We start from the raw sequence: 26,832 nt of genomic DNA, 5'->3' as shown, positions 1-26,832 counted from the left end.
TCACCTTGGATTGTGCTGCTAGAAGATGTTTACTGTAAACTAAGTGAAGTGTGTGGATGTAGGTGGGATTTCCCTGAATAATGTTGACAATGTGGCAAAGTTAACAAAAATCTGTGGGGGGGTTTTTCTGTAGTTTAAATCTCATGTTGCACTTTTGGGTGTGGCATTGTTTCCCCACTATATTTATTAGGGTCCCCCACCCAACCCCACAGCCGCCCCAACCACACCCCACCCACCCAACATAAGCCGTGGCAGCAACTGGGGAGTGTGTGCCAGTCTCACCGCTCTAGCAGCCAAGACATGAACCCAGATGCAGCGGATTATTGGTTTTATATTCCATTTACAGTAACTCTGGTTTAATGCGAGGGTGGGATGGGGAAGAGAGGAGGAGGGGAGAGTTGACTGTAGCTGCGGTCGACGTGTCATATGGAGTTTCTGCTCCGGAGAAGTTTTATAGATTTGTTATTCTAACAGCTAAATTGTCAGTTTGTGCCACCAAGCTTTGGCTGAAGTATCCTGTGGAAGGTATTTGAAATACCAATCAGATCCCAATCACAATCAGAAGGTGATCGTTTAACTCTCCTTAAAGCTGTGATAAACAACGTTATAGGCCAACTGTTAAGTGTAATGGTGCACAGCAATGCTTTAATCATGTGCAGTGTGACCATCCTGTTGCCAGGAAACATGGATGTGACTTGATTTTGATGTTTTGCCATTGCTAAGATTTGGTCTTAAGCAACTCTAAGCAAACTTGAGGATATTTTCCTTTTTACAGCGTTCACTTTGGGTGGGTAGAGCACCGGGGGGACTAAATTCTGATGGCATCATATTAGACCTTAACCACTACATACGGTTCAATAAACCTCTCCCTAATGTTTAACTGAACGCTAATGGGCTGAGCAGGCATCTCTTATTTGGAAACTGTCTTCCATTGCTTACATGCACTTATCAAAACTTAAAAGAAAGTCAAGACACTTTGAAATGTGGTCCGATGGCTGTGTCTTATTTTGTATTTTTTTCCTTTTATTTGTTTCGCAGTGACAAAGTCCAGGGAATTGATCTCATGTTTAAAAGAGTTTTATAGAAAACAACTGGCTTCATTTGAACTGCATCCCAGGTTTCTTGAATTTCTTTTCCAGATGTAATCTTGTAATGTTTTTCCTAAATTTGTATAATTGAATGCACCTTATATGACAGTATCTACTATATTAAACTTTCAATAGAACCAGTTTTCTGCTGTGACCTTGAATCCATCATTGTCAAGTTACCTTGTTTATGAGACCCCATATTGGGACCTTTTTTTTTTTTTTACATCAAAGACAACTGTGTATGTGTATGTGATAATAGAGATACATGTTTCCAGCATAGCATGAAACAAGTCATAAAATGCATGCAGTCATATAAGAATGCACTGCAACTGCAGTAATGTGCTGTACTATCAGTCTGCAAGAAAACCTGTCCTAGTTCACAGTGTGGTGGTCACAGTGACCTTGGGTGGAGTTTTTAAAATGGCACAAAGATAAAAGATATTTTATGTTGGGAAAAAACACGTTTTAGCTTGTAATGTCAGGAGAAGTTCAGAAAGTGTTTCCAACTGACATCAGGGCATCTCAGTGTTTGGCAGGACTCTCTCTCTCGTCTCTTAAATCACAGATAATGTATTAATCACTATGTTGTTTTCATTGTAGTGGTTGTAGTGATTAGCATTTGTTTTTACTCCATTCAGCCCTGAAACTGCACAGAAATAGAGATAAGGAACAATAAACAGTTTTGTGTGTGTGTGTGTGTGTGTGTGTGTGTGTGTGTGTGTGTGTGTGTGTGTCCGTGTGTGTGTCTTTGTTTTACTTAAAATACCTTTTTTTTTCATTAAGCAGAATTATGTTAAATCCTATTTACATCGAACAAGCAAAGACAATAAAAACTATTCTATATTTTGTATTTTCTGTATTTTGGTATTTTCCGTTCAATACCTAGTCTACTGTGACGGGCTACTGCGTGACTGCATTTAATTAATGCTTTGTATCAGATTCTTTAACTACAGGTAAACAACAAACAGATGCAAAGGTAGATTTTGTTACTTATGGACAGGCTGCCTGGCTTCCCCATGTTTTACATCTCTATGCAAATCTAACCAATGGCTGACTTTACATTTCACACAAAAATATGAGAATGGAATCATGTTTTAGTCAAACTCCCAAGAGGAGAACAAATATATTAAACTCTTCCTTTGACCAGTTCTTACCTTATGTTTTTGATAATCACGTTAACACTCTGTGGGTGTAAGAACTGTCCGGACTGTTTAACTGAGACAAACTTGCAGACTGATTGAAATACGCATCTGTCAAGAAAACTGCTTTCCTGCATGTAAATGTTTTCAAATTATTTTTTAGTTGTCAGCACTTATGCATCCTCAAAGGCCTGTGATTGAAACTGAATATGGAAATAACATGGGTACGAGTGTCTTACGAGATTAATATAAAACCAGTGCATCTGTTTCCATTTGCGCTTTGTTTTCACTGAAGCCCCTGCACGGTTTTGGAAAGAGCATTGTGGGGCACTTAAACAGCTCACAGCATTCCTCGGTTGGTACGATGCATGGACACGTGGGCTGCTGCTTTGGACCTCGACAGCGTGAGTCAAGAGAAGCCGAGTAAATTAGCCAAATGTCCTCAGATACTAAAAATAGTTGTTCTCTGAACTCGGTTCAGCGTATGGGACTCATTTGATTGTGCGTGTAATGTCTCTGGGACATAAAAACACACAATCAGTTCATGAAAGAGTTAGAAATAATGCGGTGTGTGTTACAGTATGTATGTACAAGCATATGTGCTTGAGTACGTGTGTGTGTGTGTGTGTGTGTGTGTGTGTGTGTGTTTGTGTGTGTGTGTGTGGCATCTTGCCTATTCTCTGTTGGTTTATAGAGCCACATGAAAGTTTCACTGAGCTGGATGAGATTGTCTGTTTTTCCCATTACAAACAAGACCAAAACTATGTTAAAACAACCTCTACTATTGTGGCTTTTTTACTGATCTCGTTCCAGACTTTATCTCTTTGACCAGTGGATTTGAGTTGCGGAGGTGTGTGTATATAGGCTGTTAGCTAAACGCATCAAATCTGAATGAAAAAAACTGTCGAGATCGCGCTACTTGTGCCTTTTCTGCCGCGTATCTAAGCTCGTACGAGTGAAAAGCTTTCAGGCTGCAGGCTGGAAAAGGCTCAAAGCAAATAATGATAGCTTATGGCTGAACGCAAAGGAGGAGAAGGCTGTTACGTGAAAAGAAGACAAATCAATCAATGCAGTGGAGTAAAACTCTATTTTTCTGGCAACCAGCCAGACTTTATTCCATTAAAAAGCAGTTGTTGCCTGTTTGAAGAGTCCGGTTTGCGGATGATGATAGTACCACCTGGAGCTCTTGACATCTACCTGCCCCTCTCCCAGTGTCCTGTAGGTAACTCAAACATGCAATGCAAACAGCAGCTGAGCGTGCCTCAAAAAAAAAACACAACTCCGTCTGCACTCATTAAACTCCCTCTCTCTGCATTTAAGAATTCCCATGTGGTTGGAAGCCCTTCTCTAATGAAGCACAATTAAAATGAAAAGAAGGTAATGAAAAATATTTACCTCATAGCCCAATGAAGTGGCTGGTGGAGCTGATGACTTCTCGGAATAAAAGCCATATGCCCTGTTCTCATAAAAGTCTGTTTTTGTGGCATAGGCGTTAAAGTGTGCCAACGAGTGAATTAACTCCTGATGGTGGGTATGAGGAGTAAGTTTATCAGAAGCAGAAGAATTGATCGGAACTGATTTAAGCTGCAGTCGTACAATGCCAGCTCTCCAGCAGTGATAACCAGCCACTGCACGGAGTTAATACAGACATAAATCAGTTCAATTAGCTTCTGATTGATGGTGGAAGTGTTTATGGAAGACAGAGGCATCAAATGATCATTTTGAGGTGCATTCCCCCAACGCGGTGGCTTGCACGACGCATTTTGTAAACATACATGAAGCGACTCTCATGGGAATTCAGCTGACCCAACCTTGGCAGTTTTAGAGGCATATATTATTCACTAAGCCTCAGACAGATCTTTTTCTCGTCTCTGGAAATTTCCCCCAAACGTCCAAGCACTGTGACTTAAAATGCAAGTATGCGCAAAAGCGAGAAGAATATCTTTCTTCACCACAAGATGACATGTAGGAGACAGGGCTGGAAAGCAGTTTGACAGTGAAATGATGGAGTGGAAACTACCGCTAGCAACCACACTCAAATTATAAATTGTTTTTACTAATTTAGACTTGAATTACATAACTTAGCCTTGACCGAAATCCTACCCATATTGTGACAAAAGCTTTAATCAGCTAAATGTGTCTACTCTTCATGTGATGTAAGGATTCACGACAGGCACCACCTGAGTTTAAGTGCATTGTCGTGCTCATTTTTCTTTATCAGAATTATTTTTATTATTATTATTAACATTATCTTAAAATGCAAGTCTGTGCATTGAATTGAGGACAGTAATGCAGTTGGTTAGTGGTCAACTGTGTGTTTTTAAGAAGTGAGGTAAGGCAAAAAAAAATTAAATCAACAGTTATTGAATGGAATATGATCAAATCTTGTAGAGACATTTATGGGTCCCTGAGGATGAAGTCAATAACACTGGAGGTCCTCTGCCTGGAGGAGGTACTGTATTGTTCCGCACGTTTATCCTCACAGAGCCAGTGTTAAGGATTTCGATTTAGCTGCTGATATTACATTTATTAAATAAATCTGATGCAAGATCTTTGGTCCTTTCTGTTGCATAAGCGTCCCCTCATATGCAAAATCCACTTTTTGATCATTTTTGTGCATTTACAGTATATGGATCTCCAAGTGTGTGGGGACACACATCCAGTGAAACATGAGTTTTAGTTAGTCCACTCCATTTGCTCCATGTCTTTGAAAAAGTGAATATGAACAGAGCGGTCAGAATTTTCTCCCTTTATAAGTCCATAAATGGAGCCACTAAAATGTCACTGTTATTCCTCTGTCAAACAGTTCACATATGTTTCTACAAGAAAGGGCTTTGGGGGGGGGGGCTGTAGCTTATTTGCATTAAAGTCTACAGATAAAGCAAGTCAAATAAATACACTTTCAAACATCAATGCGTGAGAACAATAAACACATTTAGATACAACACGGACCTTTGAACTGAACCCTAACTTTTCTATGGGATGAAAGCCTGGTGACATTGGTTATACAATTTTAAAACTACAGTCTGAGAAATTTCCTGAAACTTTCAAGAGTCACTTATAAAGACAATCTTGACTTGTGGCTGCGATGCCACTGTCCCATCTGAAATCTCCCCGAGGCCACATAGATGACAGAAGAAGCTGTAGCACAATAATCTCCTTAAGAAAACAGTTGGGAACATGTCTGACCAATCCTATGTCAACATGATGTCCCTGTTTTCTAGAAAACGCTGTTGCATTCCCACGATGCTTTTACCCTTTTTTAGCAGAAGGCTCACACCACTGTCGTGCTGAACCTCTGTTCATTTCCATGCGATATTTTTGAAGGGGAAAAAAAAGGGGGGGGGGGGGGGGGGGGGGGGGGGAATTCTTCCCTTTTGCTCCCTGAGAGCCTAACAGGGTCCCTGTGCCGAGACGTTCTCTTGAGCCTGTGTCCTGATTGGATCCAGATGCTGCTGGAGCGTGGAAGGGGACAGCAGATGACTGTAGAGGCTTCAGTGCATCACTGATGGATTGATGGGGGTCACGATGAAGCTGGGAGTCACATTTCTTGACTCTGATCCCTCATCCCATTTTCTCTTTCTTATGCTCCAGCTCTATCCCATTTATCAGGTTTTTTCCCCCCCGATGCCTGTTTTTATACCCCGCTGAGACAGTGTGGAGGGCAGACGTTATACTGGCTCTTTGGCTCTCCTCTGCTCCGTGTTTAATGAACTCTTTTAAGTCAGAGTATAAATCTTAACCACAGTTTATAGGTGCCCAGAACCAGCTTGCAGTGAATCTTTCTATTTGCCACATTTTGTGAAGCATTTATTATAGTAGAAGACAAACAAAAACAGTGAATGTTATTCTGTACTCGAGAGCAGAAGTGCAACCTTTATGTATATTTTCCATCTCTGTGTGCCACATTTTTCACCACGTTTTTCTGATTGTAGCACAAAGTAATTGTTGTTTTACTTTGCATGCAGTACTTTCAAAATAGAACACAGTATGAATAAATAAATAAGCATCTGCAGGAAGTTGACCCGACATTTCTGATAACTTTTAATGATGCAATTGGAAACAATCTAATAAAGGACCAATTTGTGAGGTTGTTAAAACATCACCACTTCATCATGGGCCAATCAAATCAAACGTGCACTTTTGTTGCAGAATCAAGTTGCACTGAATGGTTCTAGTGCAGTTTTTGTTGTCTGTCAGCCGCACTTCTCAGTAACAATATGTCCTGAATGCTGTCCTCACTGAATTATTGTGGTTTTGCATCCTTCCTTAAATGTCGGTCCCTGTTTTTCCCACCAGGACCATGCTACCTCTGCAGGGCTCCACCATCCTGCTGTTTTTTGGATTCCTGATTGGTCTTAGCTGCTCTCTGAATCCAATAGACCCCAATGTGTGCAGCCTGTGGGAGAGGTGAGCGATGTTTATCTGTGACAAACAAATGTTGATGCTGTGGCCTGAAATTACCCATGTTTTCTCACATGGTAGATGCATACTGCACATTTTTCTGAATTCTTACATTGTGCTTTTAATAGATGCTGAACATTCGGTCATTCTGTAAATAATCAAATACATTTTAAAGCAGCAACCCCTCGGTGTACAAACTTGCATGGTAGTCATAGGGAACTAACGTTTACTCTGTCAAAGAGGGGAAAATGTGTCGCACCTTATTACACATACACATGAATGCGGAGCCAATAGACAGCGTGACAGCGTCATCACAACTCATCCTGAGGAGGACATGAATATCCATATTACATTTAGTTTGGTCAACAGACCATCACATGTCACGCTTCCTATGCAATATGATTCTTGTTCAAAAGTGTAACTGATCAAAAATTTACAAGGAACTTCTTTTGTCTACTCTGTCTCCTCATGTATGTCTTGTCACTTTTCAGCTTCACCACCTCAGTCAAAGAGTCCTACTCCCATCCTTATGACCATGTGACAGAGGGGCCCTGCTCTGACCCTCGGACCTCTTACAGATGCATGCGCCACAGGTAGGAGCAACATGATGACTTTTTCACAGCTGGACTGACTTTGTGTTTCTACCCCTGCAGGGCCAAAGCATCTTGTTTGACTGTTTCTCTTTCAGGATCATCTACAAAACAGCGTACAGGCAGGCGGTGAAGACAGACTATCGCAAGAGGTACCAGTGCTGTCCAGGCTATTACGAGAGCAGAGACAACTGTGTCCGTAAGTAACCGTGGAAACCGTTTGACTCGCCTCATTCCTCATTGTTACAGCGGGGAAAGGAAACAGTGGAGGGCAACTTTTAGAGAGCAGAACAGGAAATCTACAATTTTAGAGCAGTAATTGTAACCTCTGCTTTAATTCACAATGACTCTAATAAACACCAAACCAAATTTAACAGCTCAAACATTCCAAGTCAAAAATTTGACTATGCACATCTCACATATATGCACAAGTATTTTTAGTGATACACACCCAATGCCACACCTATAAACTACACAGCATACAGTACATACATGGACACAAACATATACACAATTAATGACTGCTTTATTAGGTACAACTGTAGAATCTAATGCATTTACACTTCTGCTACAGTTTCCTAATTTATTATTTTATACATTTAGATTTCTTTTTAAATTTTAATTCCCTTATTGTTTCAGACGGCTTCCCTAAATAAACTAGGGCAAATCAGTTCATGCTATTCTTGCCATTCATTGTTCACACGTAACTCGATCAGCCTGTTTACATGTACTCTATTGATCTGATTATTTTTGCACTACTCTAGGTGCAAGAGACATTATTTATCGGGATCTTCTTTGTTGTTTTATATAAAGCGGCTCATTTAATACTGTGGAAATTAAGTTGCAGGGCAACATATCCACAGGTGCGCTTTTGCAAACAAGGCACATCACAACCCTGGCTAAACCAAGTAATGTGATGCTTGAACATGTTAATGATGGTGCAGTAATGAAGTGCAATACCAGAGAGATTGCAAAGGTTGTGGTGTGCCCACACTTTAAGGTATTCCATCCAGTGTGCATACTGTAGTCAGTGGATAGCATATGAGACTGGAATTATTACAATTATGGGTTCTGTGTCTGCTCAGATTCTCATGCTGACAAAACACAGCACTGTATGTACTGGCATTATTAGCTGGAATTTTAAACCTTAAACTGTGTGTTGCTGTCATCAAAAACCCAACACACTCACTGAAACCTCTACCATCTTGGTAAGGTCCATATTTTCTTTTATGTTAATCAACCGAGCATCTGTTAGTGATGGATTGACAAGAGGTGAATACTTACAGAATACTATGGTGCACACTTCAAGAAATTAATGTAGCCAAAGCTACTACATGTTAATGTTGCTTTTTTATGTCACTGAACCTTAAAGAAAAAAAGAAAAACAAACAGTATTTGTGGTATGTATGAATGTTTGAGCTTCCTACTTAATCAGAGACGGATCTTAAGGTACTCGTACATCCCTAAAACACACGCGGTGCAGTTTGACATGACACCAAACATGTGTAGTAGTTAAAAAAAAAGTAATAGTTTGCTTCCATATATTGTCATTTGGAAACATAAACTCATGCAGCTGTCAACAGCAGCTGATAGTCAGCAGCGGTGACACATGTATAAAAATAAAGTACAACCATACACTACATGGCCTCGCATTGGTTGAGAAAATTCTACCTTAGCTTTACAAACCTTCTCATACATCACTGGATGAGCTCGGAAACACCGCGTTGGTAATAGATGTTTTTCATTCAGGGGAGATAATGTGTGTTTTTGCTGAACCACTTTTTCCTCACAGGCTACACACACACAAAGCATCTAGCGTTGCACAAGTTTTCTTTTGTAGGGAAACACAAAAGCCTTTGATTTGACTGAATGACATGCAAAAAGCCACGATGAAGCCCACTGATCACAGATTTGAGTTTTATAATTGAAATATCTGTATCTCAACATGTCATCTTTTACTCCTCCTTGATCCACTGTCTGCAATGTGTGTTTTCTTATTTCTTACATACATATAATTTGACATAATTATACATACCTTTCTCTATTTGATGATATGTTATCTAAGGATCCCTGAAATTTCTGACCTAAATCTCCACACACTTATAACTAGAGAAGAGAAAATAATCAGTGGAATGATTGTGGTTTCTTGTTATTGTGTTTAGAAGGAGAGAAAAGAACATGTGGATACACAGCACATACTTCTCCGTGGCATATGGCTACAAAACACTCGTCATTTCTGGTGGAATTACCAGTCCGCAGTCATTAACGCACGTTGGAATTAACTCCATTAACAGCAGAACCATTTCTAATGCTGGCATCCACGCAAGTCAAAGACGCGCTTTCTAAGAGGAAGCTCTTTGACAGTATGAATGGCATCTCACACTGGTGCTTTGAATTGCATGGTTGAGCCCAGCTGTCGGCCTGGCAGCTCGTACACTGTTTATGATGGGTGGAATAAATTTACAGGGCAAGAATGCAACTCAGCTGAATAGGTGGTTGTCTAAATTACCACTAAACACCACGTGCATTTGAAAAACACACGCTTTTTGTTCATATTAACATTAGAGTAACACTTTCCAGAGCACACAATTACTTCAAGTTTGAAAGGAGACAACATATGATCACCAGCACACAAACACACCGTGAACAAAATCCAAGTTCAGCTGGTGACGTATCATGCAGAGAAAAATTTGTGGGTTGTGCTTTTACCCCAGATTGTTGTTCCACGGTTCCACACGTGTACATTAATGGGATCTTTCCCCCCTCTACTGCATTACCATTTTCACATTGCTCAAAGGGCAACTTCACAATTCTGTACTGTATTCTGTAAATTGTGTTTCTCATCAACAGCTCGCTGCACCAAGGAGTGTGTCCATGGCAGATGCGTCGCTCCGGACCGATGCCAGTGTGAGAGAGGCTGGCGAGGCGACGACTGTTCCAGTGGTATGAAATAGGCCGTTTTCTCTCACGCAATTGCTTTTTCCTTCCATTGCCTTCATTGTTTCCCCTCTCTTCAGGTGTGCACACACATACACAACAGGAAATGACAACTGGCCATTAGTCAAATGGCTGATCTTCACATACACCACTCCACACACCAGAGGCCTTTCCAATGGAAACAGCAAGACAGCATTACTGCATGTACTGCAATGAATCATTAATGTCAGCCTCTGTCCAGAAAATAGTTTACTATTTCAGAAGGACACCAAGCTGCAGCTCTGCTACTCACTCACAGTTACTATTCAAGATGGATAAGTTCTAATTTCCCAGCAGTTTTTCTAAATAAAGCTGTGCAGTGATTTAAAGTTAGGGAATAAAAGTCTCAATTGCAATTAATCTTTGGACAATGACATAATCCAGCAAATGTGTAACAGTAAGTCATGGCATATTGGATAATGAAAGTAGCCATAGTCCATTAAACAGATTTAAGACAGAGACATTAAACCTGCTCCTTCCTCATGATGGCTTCTTTTACAAAGCCAAACTCAGCAGAAATAGTTATATTATAGTTATTCAAGGCAGCGACTCACAATAGCAAATCTAACCCTGTTTGTCTTGTATGAAATTTCCAAAGATTTGATCATTTAAACAATGTGGAGTTTGAAACCAGACCCAAGTTTCACCAAGCCTGCTCCCCCCCTCACTGAAACATAAGTTTTCCACTACCTTCAGCCCGTTTCATCGCAACTCACCAGGGTCAACAGTATGCAGCCCTCCTCCATTTTCTCTCTATTTCTGTGCAGAGAGAAGAAATTAGTTTTAATGAGTGGCTGTTGATGCCCTGAATGGGGGATGATGGGAAGGGGAAATGGAAAATGTTACCCCACTCTCTCTCTTGCATGGCCCAGCTTTTTCGTCTCCTCTTACAGTCCGTCTCTACTCCAGTTCTCGCTCACAAACATTTTCTTTGTTTTCACTTGCTCACTCAGATCTTTTCTTTCTCAAGCTCTGGCTTTACTGTATTCTCTTGTATTGGAGTCTTTTTGGCAAAAGAAGACCTGACATTTCCTGGATGCCTGTGTGTTGAGCTATCAAACTATGGGAAAGAGGACATGGGTTTGAGGCTTTAATATTTTACACTCATAGGACTGGATGCCCATGAATATGTAGAACAGATGGGAGGAGAGCAATGTATACTAGATACCCTTTGCTTTATGCATGAAAGGTGAGCGAAAGTAAAGGCATGAGTTTAGATTGAGCTTAGATTCAGCAGTAAGTCGTATTTGCTTTATGTAAACATTGTTTCAAAGCAGATTTTTTTTTGTTGGAAATAAAAACAAGCACCAAGAGCTGCTTTCATAATGTCCAGAAGACTGTGTACTGTAGACTTTGGATCCAAGCAAAACCCAAAACCCTGCTTGAACAATTCACAAGGGAAAAGAAAAAAATGTTCCCATCTAGAAGAACGTGGGATGAGATGCCAGTTCGGAAATGTGCATCTCACAGTGGCTTTATGTGCACACAGTATCACAGATACTGGTTACATTTGAGGTCTTTTGGATGATGGTCTCTGCGCATATATTCATATCTCCATAACCTTCATTACAGAACTTAGCTAGTTACTTAATACTCTCTAAATAGAGACTGAGATACATTTTGAGATTGGGTTCATATTTAGTAGACAAACATACAAAATACAGGGTATACAGATACGTTTGTTGGTGGTAAACAAACACGAATACACTGAAACATCCATCCATCCATCATCTGCAGTAGCTTATCCTGTTCAGGGTCACAGGAGCCTATCCCAGCTGTTGTTGGGTACCCAGAGGTGGGGTACACTCTGGACAGTTCACCAGTCTCAGGACCACCACAGAGACACATACACAGACAGACAAGCATTCCCATTCACATTAGAGCAATTTAATGCATAACAAGCACGAGGAGAACATGCAAACTTCCCAGAGAAAGGCCACAGCAGGCAGGTAGATTTGAACCCAGGACCTTCTAGCTGTAGGCCGGCAGCCCTACAGAGCTGCCCCACTGAAACACCCACAAATACTTCTTATATTTAAACTGTTGATATTTGCATTTCAGTACAGATATATATAGAGTACAGAAGCCTACAGTCATTAATAAAAGAGGGTTGAATGTTGTCAAACGTAGACTGACATTCGGTGAAAGAGCCAACAACAAATAAGATGCACAGCATGGAAAATGGTGTTGGTTGGTTTGATTGAAAAATAATGTGGGTTTTTTTATGTACAGAGAAAATAGCAAGGGCCTTAAGGGACAACTTTACGAAAAACATTTCAAAATTGAAATGTAAAAATACAATAAACTACACAATGATACGTTTTTAAGTGTATGTGATAAAGGTAAATAATTTTATTAATACTGTCACAGATAGACTTGCAGTATGTTTACATACAGATAAACATAGTTTTTATATCTGATAAATTTCACTCATTCACTTATTCAGTGTCTGGATGCATCAGTCCTCAGTTCTTACTCTTACAGACCTGCAGATCCTTCAGTCTCCTGCTATCCTGCCTACATAAACATCGAGCTGAGTTTCTCATTACTCAACATGACACACTCTGGCAGAGCCCCTCTCTAATGCCCACTCAGTTAACAAGGGAAGTTTTGATTCATTTAAAGAAAAGAGGTAAGGGTCCTGCTCAGAGTTGGTGCAATAAACAGTGCAGTTCATGGCAGCGTGCTTTGCTCCAAACCAAATATGGCTCTACTTTACCCTCCGCGTAAATATTGTCCAAGGAGTCCTTCTATTTTCCAAAACAGCAGCAGGGCAAATTAGCAGCAGAGGCGAAAGTGGGGGGTGGGGGGGGCTTGGACCATTGACATGTGTGACGTGTAGCTCAGGCCTTGGTGTGCAGCTGACTGTGGATAAGAATGTCTGTTCGCTACTTAAGAAAAGATGTTACACAGAGGTCAGCATGAAATTGTTGCCATCATTTTTATTTCAATAGAAGATAAGTGGCACCCATAAATCTGTCGCATGGGTGCTGTTGGATATCACATCTTCAGAGTGATGCCCAATGTCCAAGACACTTAAAGTTATTGATGACAATTCTGAAGAATGCACCCATGACCAATCATGGGTCTCTCGGTGGGCCGAGCTCTCTTCATCATCAACTGAAATCCAAACCTTGTGTGAATCCTCGCTGCACACTAACCTCCCGGGGCTGATCTCCATGCTTCTGTTAAATGAAGCATTTAAAGCCTGTCTGTCTTGTGAGCTCCATGCACATCTCCCCGGCAATTCCAAATTACTGGCTGGTAACACAACACCTTAGCGCTAAAGGGGCAGATTTGGATTGACCGTGCTGAACAGCACAGAAATGCGGGAGCACAGAGGGAAATTCACTTTTGTCGTTTATCTGTGTTCTCTTGAACATTGGATATAATCTTTGTTTCCATTTTTGTTTTTTATAAAAACGTAAATTGAGTTAGGATAAACCCAAGTGACCCAAAATGATGATACTTGCACCATAAGCGAATGACAATAATTGTCTGTAATCTTATTTTCTCATTTCGTCTCAGTTTTTATTTCATTTCCAGCACACCAGACTGGGTTTGACTCGGTGTTTACAAAAGCAGGCATATTACTGGAAGCTGACTAGTCTGAATCATTGGAAAATGTGGGCAATGAAAGTGAATACCTCCCTGGTGTGAATGTGTGTAGTTGTTTATGTGCATGTCTTGAAAAAAAGGATAAATGTTTTTGACTTCAGAAAACAGAAAAATGAAAAATATCAAAACCCATTTGCCCTTTTATGTTTCAGACTGTGATGACAAACACTGGAGTCCAGACTGCAGTCAGTCGTGCAAGTGTAAGAACGGAGGTCTCTGTGATCCTGTAAAAGGAAGATGTCAGTGTCGTCCAGGGTTCATAGGACGCTACTGCGAGGAGACCTGTCCAGCGGGCACATTTGGACTTGGTTGTCTGAAGAGGTGCCAATGTCAGAATGGAGTCTGTGATAAAGAAACAGGAGAGTGCAAATGCTGGGAAGATTTCACGGGGACATTGTAAGTGTCCAAAAATGTAAATGAATAAACAAATAGGAGCTCATTGCACGGAGACAGTCGTTAAAATGTTTAATTGATTTTTGTAAATGGAGAAGAACATTAACTGAAAATTTTTGGCTGTTTTTCCACATTTCCATTTTCAATTAAATAGAAATAACTAGTTTTACTCGAAGTTGTAATTTGAGGCAAGTGGGTCAACAAAGACCCCTATTTATTAAAGAGCCAGCCTATGATGTCTAGCAGCCCTCTGAGGTTAACAAACTCAAACAAACAGATTTTCTTTTGTACGTACATGTTTAGCACGATTCACATCCTATTTCAGTGTTACTCATTAAATTTATTCACTAATTAAATCATTTAATTTGGCAGCCATTTGGTCAAAGTATTGGGCAATTTAAAATGTCGACCTCGATCATCGATTAACTGTTTGGGGCCCATGAGTGTGTGTCCACCCAAATGCTGTTAAGCAGTTTCTGTCTAAACCAAACCCATGGACTAATGTTTTGCCACACTGCACACCGCAGATCTCCAAACCGACATGTCCTAGGTTTTTACATTTAATTATTCATTTAGCAGAGACTTGATACCTCACTGTGGATTTTCATTATCGTAATTTTCTCTGGAGGTTCCAGTTCTTAACAAGTTATTTGTTTCTGCAACTTCAGTTTAATGTGGAAACGTATCCTACTGCCCCCACCGTAATCCATGAGTCATGTGTTACACCCTGGTTTAGATGCCCCTGAGGATGAGTAAGCAATGTAAATTCCTCGGCATTAGATTTGAGTGAAAACTCTCACATTGCCAGCATAAAAGCCCTGCTCACCACTTTGAGCTAAATGGAAAAAAATGGGGACTTGGCAACACTCATTATGGGATAATGCTCAATGATGAATTGTGTTTTCTATTTATTTCACCTCAAGGGTGCATTAGCTAATATAATTTCCCAGCATTGATTTCTGCAACAGGTAGTTTAAGCCAAAGAATACGATTGGTCAAAGACACGTTCCACCCATGCTGATGATTCCCACAAAGCTTTTGCACTGCCAACTCTTACAGTAATAAGGGAGCTACTGTTTCTGTATTATATGTTTTCTCCAGCTCCCTTTTGTTCTTTCTATCACTTTTTTTTTAGAGAGTAGTCAGAATAAAACTGGGCTCATTTTGTGTGTAACGTTCCACATTTTTAATTGGAGGTAATTAGCATTGCAATCACGTGTAGATCGTGTTTAATGTTGTAGCTCATAAAGTAGGACTAAGGGCAGGGCCAATCATACTTTATTAATTATGTTTTGCATTAGTCATTAAAATATGCAATCGGACAACTACCTAAACTTTGAGAATAAATGCATTAGAATTGAGTTGAGTTGGAGAAAAAAGTGCCAGAATAATTAAATACTAAAATACGAGTTCCGTACAGTATTTGTGTAAATTTACTTTCCAACAGAGTTTGTGGTGAAGCTTGAATAAAAAGATCAACGGTTTTCGGCTTGACCCTTCAGGGGTCGGCACAGTGGAACATGTTTCGCACGTTAAATTGGCATGGGTCTCTCCGCCGCAAGCCTCCCGTTTATTTTTTTTTCTGGGCTCGGGACCGGCACCAGTGTCGCCCTTGGTTACTGGGCGGGGGCCACATATGGTGGGTTGGGTTTCAAACTCGCTGGCCTCTGCATCCCATCCCTATGTTCTACCGCTGAGCCACCAGGCCACACGCGATGACGCTTGAATAACCTATTCAATAAAAACACTGAAAGCAGATATTCTGTTCTTTTTTCCTGTAGAATAAAACATTTACTTAAGTCTTCAGGAATGTCCCAGGACACAAGGAGTGTTTTGGACTACATTAAGCTGCTATTAAACATCTTCCCTGTCCTTCTCCATCCTTCTGCCCAGTTGTGAGATTTCGTGTATCATGAATAAGACGAGGAAGTGCCAACCACGATGCCCCTGCCAGAGTGGTGGTATATGCAAGGGCATAGGGATCTGCGATTGCCCCCCTGGATGGACGGTATGTTTAAGTCTGAGCTTGCACACTAATCCTCTTATTATCTGCTGAGGTTGCCAGATTACAGCAACACAAATTAGGTCATGTCTTACAGTATGCTGCGGCTACAAACTTTGGACAAACTGTCTTTTGCTATTACTTACTATATCTAAAGACATTTTGAAGGCAATCTCTCAGCTCTGTGGACATGTCTGCCACAGCCTTTTTCGTAAAAAAATATTGTGAGGTTTCTTTGTTTTTGGGGGACACAAGATGCAGACCCACCCAAATACAGATTGACTGATAATTGTCTGAGTAAATGCATAAAGTAGTGGTGTCTCTTCCAGTTTTTGCAATCATGCACATATGCAATTTGTCCCTGAGCAGGGTGCCGTCTGCACAGAGCGATGTCCAGAGGGGAGGTTTGGACGGAACTGTACTGGGGAGTGTGTGTGCCACAACAGCGGCAAATGTGACCCTGAAAATGGACAGTGCCAGTGTGCTAAAGGTTTCACTGGTAACAGGTGTGTGTGTGTGTGTGTGTGTGTCAGTGTGTGTATTATTTCCCCATTTGTCCAATATTTTTGTGTTTTTTATGGGACTTTCTCTGCTTTGCCCTAAGGTGTAATGAGGAGTGTGCTGCAGGCACGTATGGCCAGGACTGTAAAGGTGTGTGTGACTGTGCTAACGGTGCACGGTGCTACAACATCGATGGAGGCTGTTTATGTGAGCCAGGTTTCAGCGGACCACACTGTAGAGACAGGATGTGTGAAACAGGCAAATATGGCATTCACTGTGAACGCAAATGTCTCTGTCAGGACAAACACACTCTCAGGTGAGCGGGTGATGTCAGGAGACGAAGAAGCGATATGAGTTACATAAACATTTGAGGCAGTAATACTATGGCGGCCAAGATAATGTCATTTTTGTTGAGCTAAGCCTCAGTGAGGGGATCTTAAGAGTCACAATTTTGGCCAAGTTATTCCTCAACTCCGCTCCTTAAAAGTCCTGCACTGGATGGTTTAACACTGTTTAGGATTTTTTGATTAAGACTGTTTTTTTCTGGAGGTTAATTCTCATCCTTGTAAACATCTCTCTTGTAAACATGAAGCGATGAAGCAAAATGTTTGAAAATACTTTTAGTGAAGCATGAAGCTTACGTTTGAATTGCTTGTAGAATGTAGTGTAGTTAGGATGTGATCATGTCCTCAGCACCTCATTGTGGTGGGACTGGTAAGCTCTTTACTGCCACCTGTGTTCATAAAACTACCAAGAGAAGGCTGAAAGCAGCTGAAAGGCCCGTTCTCAGACGTCCCACTAAATAAAAAGTACAGTAATTCCAGCACTGCTGAAGAAAGGCAGCTCTTTGGGTTGTTCCTTAATGTAACCTGATAGGCTCACTTGGTGCAACAGAAAAAAAATATCCAATTCCACAAATTTGCAGATGTCAGGGTTCGCTTTTAACATGTGCAAGGTCTTCCAGGAAGGATGGAATTTCTTATGGAAGATTTTCCCCACTTTTGAAAAGGTTCGGCATTGGTTGCCTGTTAAAAAACAATGAACCGGGGTCAAAATCACTCATACTTACACAGATGTTTTCACTTTGACTGATGCGATCTCTCAGAAGGACGGCGTGGCCATTTGCAGGCTGTGCTTGAGCCTCATTGTCCTGCTGAACCTGAAAATAAACACCATCATCATTCACATTCTTAGTATGTTGAGCTTAATGGGCTGATAATGATAATAAGAATAAGAAGAAGAAGAAGAATACAATCTTAGTTATATAGCATTTAAAGATGCTATAGAGACATTACAGAAGGTCTAATCAGTCAGAATGAATGAAAACACCTGGGTGAGCATGTCAGCCAGTTATTTAAATTTTTTTATTTATTTTTTTATTTTATTCAGATTCACCAGCTACAGTAAGGTGTCCTGTTGGCAGAATCAGTGTTTTCTTGCCGATCCGTAGTGTTTTTGTTGCAACTACATCATCTCTATCTTTGTTTACGTTGTCCAGCTGCCATCCAATGAAAGGAGAGTGCACATGCCAGCCAGGGTGGGCAGGACTTTACTGCAATGAGACCTGTGCTCACGGATTCTATGGTCACGGCTGCCTGGAGCCCTGTCTGTGTGTGAATGGAGGGGTGTGTGATAGTGCCACGGGCCGCTGTCGGTGTGCCCCCGGGTTCACAGTGAGTGGTGGACTTCTGAATTTTTTGATCTTGAATTTTGTTTATTCCCTTCTTGTTTTGATATGCAGTAGCTCTCAGATGTAATGGTCGAAGATCTTAACCTATTACTGACGGTAGTGTTGGTTTCTGCTTTCAGGGGGTCCACTGTGAAAGTCCATGTAAAAGTGGCACCTATGGCAAAAATTGCTCACTGGAGTGTTCCTGTAAAAACGTTGTCGATTGCTCACCCATTGATGGGACTTGCTTCTGTAAAGAGGGTAAAGCTTACACTATTGCCTGAGTTGATTAGGATTGTGTTGTTTTTAATTATTGAGCTGTTGACAAGCTGATGCATGCATGACAAGAGGAGCATTAGTGGACTAAATTACTATCAACTGTGCAACCAATTAAACACGGCTGACGTCCTTCGTGTTTCTGCAGGCTGGCGAGGGGTGGACTGTTCCACCCCCTGCTCTGAGGGAACCTGGGGCCCAGGATGCAATGCCACCTGCCCATGTGCCAATGGGGCAAAATGCAACCCCGCAGATGGTTCCTGCACCTGCACAGCCGGCTGGCAGGGGGAACATTGTGATAAGCCGTGCCCCGTGAGTGCCTGGCTTACAAATACAAAAAAGATAAATTCCGAGAAACCTACCATGAGTGACAAAAGAATGAGAATATACTGTATCACCTGCTGGTAAATAAAAAGCTTGGTCCACACAGTCTTGCAAGGCACCAGTACAGAAAGTAAATATGTTTTAGTGTCAGTCAAAAATGTGTAAATAACCAATAAAAAGCCAAGTAGATTAGAGTAAAATGCTTGGTGAAAAGAAAATATAAACAGTCTGTGAAAATGGTAAAATAAAATACACACAACAATAAAATAAAATAAAATAGAATAAAGCTAATTACAGGAAAACCCAAAGTAATAGAAGGTGCAACCTAAAAATAAGGGTTCAATGCTTGAATGAAAAGACCCGTTTCTTTGTGTCAGCCTTCTCCCTTCTTCTCCATTTGCCTCCCAAAGGATTCAAAAATATCCTGGACTTGAGCCACAGCACTGCTTGAAAACACATGGCACACAAGCTATAGAAGATTTTTAAAAAATGCCTCATATGATCCTTTTTTAGACAAACTGTCACCTTTGATTAGACCAATACACAAATCCTAAGAGCGGTAATTGCACAGAGCATGTCGGCTACGACCGGACGGCCTGTAGAAGTGATGTCCAGACTTTCATCCCTTACCTCACCCTCTGTATGCTTTAATCTGTGCTTTGGATGTGTAGCCGCTTGCCTTTGCCATGCCAGCCCACCAGGCTGTCCACGCGACCACACAGTGCCAGTGTAGCATTTTGTCTGACTCTGACCGAGCTGGCCGCACGTCGAAGAGATTCCCCTGACAATTCTTTGCCCATTGGCATTTGTTCACATGTGCAGATGGGCACGTTTGGGCCAGGCTGCCTGAAGAGGTGTGACTGCGTACATGCCGACGGCTGCCAAGCTAACACTGGGGAGTGCCACTGTCTGCCAGGTTGGGGGGGTAAGTGATGACGTGCTTGTGGTGTCTCTGCCAGCGTGGCTTTGGTATCACAGACAAGTCTGGTCTAATAGAAATGAGTGAACGTCAGGTTTTTTAAAACGGAACAGTCAGTATCCAACTCAAATTTGCCCATTAACTTACTTTACATCACTATCAACTATTTTTATGTCATTTTTAATAGTTCTTTCGTTCAATTAGATATGATTTTCATATGTTGGTGGCTTATTGAACATGTTGTCTTTGATCCCAAATGAAATGGAATGAATGGAAACCAGTGGCTCTGTGGAATGTAACATTATTAAGAATTATTTGTATAAAGTATCAGGCTGAGTTAAAACTCGACAGTTTGTAATTGTTCCTTAAGACCACTTTAACTTTAATTTGTTGAGAGAGGAACCACAGTACATTTGATAGCTGAATGTATTTGAATGGTTACTGACTTCCTGAAGAAAACTCTAAATGTGGGACTTTTACTTGGCGGGATCATGGGAAAATTGGTTACGTCTACCTTGTCCTACTGTCAATCTGTTTTTTTTTTTTTTTAAGTAACCCAGTTTTTCTTCCATCCCTTTCCCTTCAGCTGTTCATTCTCCTCTTTTTTCCCCCCTACAGGTTCCCGCTGCAGCGAACCGTGTGCAGACGGCCTGTGGGGGCGCCACTGTAACCAGAGCTGTTTCAAGCGTTGCCCCAACAGCGACACATGCTTAAGGGAAACTGGTGCATGCGTGTGTCGTCCAGGCTACTGGGGAGGAACCTGTCAGAACAGTACGTGTTGTGATCGGCCAAGATCAGATCAGATCAAACCCAGCGAGCTGGTCTGACTGTGTGACGTCTGCCACGGCTCACCGTTTATCTCTTTGACCCACAGAGTGCAGAGCTGGTATGTACGGGGAGCAGTGTAGCATGTCCTGCCCATCCTGTGGCCAGTCGTACCGCTGCCATCATGTGACGGGAAAGTGTGATTGCCTACCTGGATACACTGGGCCCAACTGTGATCAAGGTTGGATCAATTAAACACCCATGTTGTACTTGGAGGACAAGCATGCTGGAGAAAATATCAGAGAAATATTCTACATTAGGTCTTAAGCTTCTGCTTTTCTATTTTTCAGTTTGTCCAGTGGGCTTCTATGGCAAACAGTGTTCTGAAGAGTGTGTTAACTGTGCCAACAACTCAACATGCAACCACCGCGACGGCCACTGTGAATGTCTGCCTGGTTGGACTGCTACTGACTGCTCCATACGTGAGTGCAAAGTCAAATTTCATCCCGTTGATTGAAGTTGTAATGGCAGTTAGAATTGCAGCCGATTCCAATAAATGTGGTGAAATATGAGCGAGCTTGTTATTCGTAACTGATGCCTGTGTGTTTTTGTGTTTTTCAGCTTGTAGTCAAGGACGTTTTGGGCCCTTCTGTACTCAGATGTGCTCCTGTCCAGCCAACCTAATGTGTGACCGATTTACTGGGAACTGCATGTGTGAAAGTGGAGGAGATGACTGTAAACAAGGCACTGATACATTTTTTTGACTTTGCACAGCAATACATCTCGTGTCCATCACATACTGTATATGAATATTTTTTTTTGATCAAAGTCTTTTGCTAGATTTGGGTATCCCATAGTTATCCCATGGCGAATTCTGTTGCCTCTGTGGCTGTGATTGTTTCATCACAGAGGTGGAAAGTTAATGGAAACTGCTGTTTCTGTCCTCTTTCCCTCCGCTCTTCGACAGAGATGCCCGAGTTGAAGGGGAGCGTTATGGTTCCACTTTCCCCCGGTGAACGGGAGTCGTTGGGGGCCATCGGCGGCATCATCGTGCTCGTCATCCTGGTGGTCCTGCTGCTGGCTCTGCTGCTGCTGTACCGGCGCAGGCAGAAGGACAAGCAGAACAACACACCAACTGTCTCCTTCTCCACCGGTCACACTGTCAACTCGGAATACGCTGTTCCAGGTACAGTACAGCCAATAAAGATGACTAGAGGTTTTAGGAAGGCAAAAAACAGACACAGCACGGCAGCAACCTGTTATTTTAGATATCTTTACAAATCTAGAGAGAGACTAAAAGTGGATTTATGGATAATATTTAATTATTGATAATAATTTAAATCCTTTTGTATTTATGTATTCATTTATTTATTTACAGTCAGTGTAAACAGGTAATTTATTTGAGTTGATATGTATATTTTGCAAAAGGAAAATACATTTGTGGATAACATTTATTTATTGATAATATTTTCCATTATTTATTTTTTTACAGTCAGAGTTGATATGTATAATTTGCAAATGGAATTTATTTATTTTTTTGACATTTTTTATAGTTGCTATTTTGTGTTTTCGAATAAATGTCCCACAGAAGTGGGACTTTATTGACCTTGAGGTTATTTAAGAGCATCTGATGCAGCGTGTTGGTTTTTTGCGTACAGATGTTCCTCACAGTTACCACCACTACTACTCCAACCCCAGCTACCACACGCTGAGCCAGAACAGGCCTCCCCTGCCGCACCTGCCCAACAACCACGACCGCAGCATCAAGGTGAATGTCGCTGCTCGAAAACCTTGAAGTGCCACATCTGGTTGTTTATTCACGCAGACATTTATTTGCCTAGTGCATCTTTATGAATTTCCTTTCATTGGTGGTTTCTGAATATTATTACGTCTGTCTTACAGAACACCAATAATCAGCTCTTCTGCAGTGTGAAAAACACAGAGAGGGAGAGACGAGGTTTGTTTGGGGTTGAAAGCAACGCGACGCTCCCTGCAGACTGGAAACACCATGAGCCCCGCAAAGACTCAGGTCTGTCCCGCTGACTCACCACTGTGTGATTCATATTCAGGGTCAGTTATTTTACATTTAAGCATTTAGTGAAGACACTAATGCGAAAAGACCTGCAGCCGCCTGAAATGAAACGAGTGGATTCACATTTACTAGCCAATAAAAGAAGGCAGTTGCTTTCCTGACCTTCTGACCACAGCTACATAAAATTAATCAGTCAAACCTGCAACACACTGCTAATGTAATCATCTGCTAAAGCACCTTAATGTAATTCTTTATTCTGAGTGAGTTTCAGCCGAAAGCTTTTGTGGCCAATACAAGTCCAACAGTCTTTTAAGGGAAAACACAGAACAGGTTTCATAGTTGAATAATAATTCAGAAAATATCAGCTGTCAGCAGCTTCAGTTTAACAATATTTGATAAAGTAACAAAATATACTCACCACAAAGGAGTATACTGTACTCTAAATGTAGAAAAACTGGGAAGAAGATTTAGTACTTCTTCAACCACAGAAAATCATTTCAGTCAACAATCCACATTTAATATGAGCCTATAAAAATAATAAGGATCATAAAAAGTGATTGGTCCATTGTTAGTGTTTACGCACCTGGTATAGATTTTTGAACTTCCCAAAGCAACTTATCTGCTTTTGATTTATTTATTTTATTTATTTATTTTTGCTATAATTGAAAATCAAGGCGCCGAATTTGTGTTTTATTGTTTATAGGAGCTTTTGGCATCGATCGGAGCTACAGCTACAGCGCCAGCCTGGGAAAGTATTACAACAAAGGTATTTAATCACCCTATTTTCACCCCTTCCCAGCTGTACTTTGATTTTTGTGCCTATTAGCAAATGTTACAAGGTGAATATGGACAATCTCCCTAACATTAACAGGACAGCATGCAGAGTTTTCATCTTTTCTGAGCCCATGTATAGGCCTGAACTGCTGCAAGTGTATGGCTGAAGACTGTTTATGATTTTTGTAAAAAATTAAAAAATAACACTTTTAAAACCATTGAAAATACTTACTCACAAACAAAAATGTATTTAGTTGTTCACAGGTCATAATATTTGACTGTCCACAACGTTTTCTTTAAACCATCTCAACCCATATAAGGAAAAGATTTTAAACGTTCCTCAGTCACATATCATAAAAACATTTAAAGAATTTCGGGAAACGTGCAGAAAAATTCCTGTAAATCTTGTATAATCCAAACTAGGAAAAACCGCACTTAGTGTTATGTCTTCTGATCCACTGCAGCCCAAGTCTTCTACATCCTCTTCAAATGTGTTTTAACCTGTCCGACTTTGCATCCTGTGTGATGACAGAGCTGAAGGACACGGTGGCAGTAAGCAGCAGCTCTCTGAACAGCGAAAATCCTTATGCCACCATCAAAGACCTGCCCGGCCTGCCCTTCTGCCCGCCGGAGAGCAGCTACATGGAGATGAAGTCGGCTGTGCCCAGAGAAAGAGCGTATACCGAGATCAGCCCGCCGCCGTTCAACACAGCCACGTTACGCAGAGGTGAGCAATCGCTTTTGACCTCCATAATTGTGACTTTTAGCACCAAACTCTAGATGATGAGTATTACAAGATCAAAAGGTGTAAATAATAAGATAATAAGAAAATAAAAATACAGGCTCAACAAAGGAGAATATTTAGGCAAACCAAGAACTTTAAAGGGGATAAATGAGCATAATGTCCTTATAAAATTGTAATCCTGTCCACACCTCTGAGACACATTCGACTTAGAATAAGGGCTCACTTCACAATAGAAATCCCTTTGAGTGCCAGTCACAGGATCCTGTCAGACAGATGGAAAGGATGGACTTCCTCAAGGAAGGGTTGGCACAAAAGAACAACTGTTTAGACGGAAGTAAAGAAAAGACTCGGATAGGAAAAGAAAGAGCGGGAACGAGGAAACTCAGGGTGGCTTAGGACGTTCTTTTAGCAGCACTGTATTCTATTTTGGTGCGGCCAGCAGTGCTACATCAACATGTCATCGGACTGGAAAATGATAATGGGAAAATCAGACTATTGTAGATTTGAGGAATCAAATCATTCATAATTTCATAAAATGATTGGCTTTTGCTTTTGTTAATTATGGGTTCACAAGTCCATAAGCTCTATTCTGATAAAATATCCATGTTAGGAAGCTTTTCTTGTACAACTAGATAAAGAATATACAGCTTTTGTAATGATTGTGATACGTGATGCATATGATCCCCAACATGCAAAGTGCACAAAGTATTTAGGATCTTAAAATCAGTTATTATAAAGTTGAAAATATTTGCGATCATAACATGCCTTTCATATTAAAAAGAAGTTGTCTGTGTGAGAAGTAGGATATTTTTAAAACATACTTTATTTAGTATTAGTTGGCACTGCTACTGCTGCTATAATTAGATTTTAAAAACAGTCCTACTGTATGGTAGAAGTCCTGTGAGAGCTTAATTAGGGACAGACTTAGATACTGTAACTACAAGTAAAATTATAGACCGAGGCTGAGCCAAAAACAAATTAGAAACAGCAACATCGCTAACTATACCATACACAGATCTAATCTATGTGTTACCAGGAAACAAAGAAAGATGAAGCAGCTGTGGAAACATGAAAGTTTGACCATTTCAGGAAAAAACTTTTAGACGTTCAAGTGTACATGTAACCAAAATATCCAAAGGTTAATGAGCAGATACGCTATTTCCTTTGATGAATGAAGTTGTGTCAAAGTTGGGACGTGCATGATTTTTGCTGAGCCCCGCGGTCTTTTTGATCTTTTCCCCCTCAGAGCGGCAGAGCTCCCTCGGTCACGCTTCCCACGAGGACCCCCAGAGCCACTATGACCTCCCAGTGAACAGCCACATCCCGGGACACTACGACCTGCCACCAGTCCGCCGACCCCCCTCCCCGTCCCCTTCCCCTTCCCCAAGAAGAACAACTCAGTGAAAGCAGCACAGCCAGATTCTCTCCTTCTCACTTTGGGGGATGATTTCAGGCCAGCGCTCGCCGAGAAAGAGCAAACTTTGTGCTCCACTCTGGCAATCAGAGCTGTAGACCACCCACAGAGCAGCGGCGAGGCGTCTGTCCCACCAAGGAACTAATGTTTACTGCAGATGCCCCCCCTCCCCTTTTTTTGACTCAACACTGCCCCTGTGTGGGGTAAAGTGGTACTTGCATCACCGTGACAGACTTGTCATCCAGACTAGGGAAGCAGCACACTGTGATGAGGACGGCTGCACTGTGGCGACACCAGCGGGGTTTCAGCTGCATTTACTGCTCATGGGAAAAACACTCCAAAAGGCATCATGGTTTAAAAACAGTAACTTGGGAATGTTTTAAAAATCTCTCTCTTTATTGCAGATATTCAGGTTTTTAGGAGTGTTTTACTATAAGGTCAAAGATTTTTTTTAATCACCTGAGAGCTAAGCATCGTCTTTTCCACATGTGGCATTTACAGACATCCACATATTGCTGTTGGCAGATGGAAACTTTGTAAATATGGAAAAATATATTGTAAACCTCATTTATGTACGTCAACAGCCCTAATACAGATGAACATGTTTTTAGGGGTCTGTTTAAGCCAAGATCATACACTTTTTACTTATTAATAGATGCCAAAAGGTCAGTGTAGGCACAAACACTGTTTAAATAAACCATAGCATACTGAGAAGCACAAGTCAAATCAAAGCAGCATTATGAATGTCAAAGCAGCACCCTACAGCAGCAATTGGTTTTCTTTGCATGGTATTTTAAAGGGCCAGTCATTTCATTCCTTGGCCCTTTTAGATGTTCTGTCATCAGTGCATTAAAGGCTGTGTAAATTTCATTTGCTTCAGAATTTATTAGTCTGAGAAAAAGCAGTAGGCCTAGCTTTAAGTTTGTCATTATTTCTGAATAGTTTCGTCAACCAAAGTCTTGTTGCCTCTGAGTAATTTTACACTTATTCTGGAGAACCCTGTGTACCACAGAGAATGTACGTTGTATTTCAAACGCTATAATTTTGGGCAGAGCATCAGCTTCTGTGTTGTTTTAAATATGGCCATATATTATGTGAATGTAACCACGAGTACATGTTGTGTATATAATGTAAATAAAAATGTCTGCACTTTTGAACAGTGATTTGGATTGACTGTATACTAAACTAAGGGGGGGAAAAAAA

General features: G+C 41.0%; 1 protein-coding gene across 2 annotated transcripts in view; it reads left to right on the top strand.

Annotated features, from left to right (window-relative positions):
• The window catches only part of pear1 (platelet endothelial aggregation receptor 1), a 39,912-nt gene extending 13,094 nt beyond the window's left edge, over positions 1-26,818 (top strand). For both annotated transcript variants that reach the window (XM_067509598.1, XM_067509596.1), the window contains exons 2-23: positions 6,527-6,637; positions 7,123-7,224; positions 7,320-7,420; positions 10,072-10,164; positions 13,968-14,211; positions 16,102-16,216; positions 16,580-16,716; positions 16,815-17,027; positions 18,210-18,384; positions 18,521-18,641; positions 18,805-18,968; positions 19,803-19,905; positions 20,518-20,670; positions 20,774-20,905; positions 21,015-21,146; positions 21,286-21,408; positions 21,632-21,850; positions 22,323-22,432; positions 22,567-22,693; positions 23,400-23,462; positions 24,003-24,197; positions 25,462-26,818. In XM_067509598.1, coding sequence (XP_067365699.1) covers positions 6,531-6,637; positions 7,123-7,224; positions 7,320-7,420; positions 10,072-10,164; positions 13,968-14,211; positions 16,102-16,216; positions 16,580-16,716; positions 16,815-17,027; positions 18,210-18,384; positions 18,521-18,641; positions 18,805-18,968; positions 19,803-19,905; positions 20,518-20,670; positions 20,774-20,905; positions 21,015-21,146; positions 21,286-21,408; positions 21,632-21,850; positions 22,323-22,432; positions 22,567-22,693; positions 23,400-23,462; positions 24,003-24,197; positions 25,462-25,619 — 3,087 coding nt within the window. In that variant the 5' untranslated portion in view covers positions 6,527-6,530 and the 3' untranslated portion in view covers positions 25,620-26,818. The remainder of the gene's footprint in view (positions 1-6,526; positions 6,638-7,122; positions 7,225-7,319; positions 7,421-10,071; positions 10,165-13,967; positions 14,212-16,101; positions 16,217-16,579; positions 16,717-16,814; positions 17,028-18,209; positions 18,385-18,520; positions 18,642-18,804; positions 18,969-19,802; positions 19,906-20,517; positions 20,671-20,773; positions 20,906-21,014; positions 21,147-21,285; positions 21,409-21,631; positions 21,851-22,322; positions 22,433-22,566; positions 22,694-23,399; positions 23,463-24,002; positions 24,198-25,461) is intronic.
• The last annotated feature ends 14 nt before the right edge of the window (positions 26,819-26,832 follow it).

Source organism: Channa argus, chromosome 7, assembly GCF_033026475.1.
Source record: "Channa argus isolate prfri chromosome 7, Channa argus male v1.0, whole genome shotgun sequence".
NCBI lineage: Eukaryota > Metazoa > Chordata > Actinopteri > Anabantiformes > Channidae > Channa > Channa argus.
This window is presented reverse-complemented; position numbering and strand designations above follow the sequence as displayed.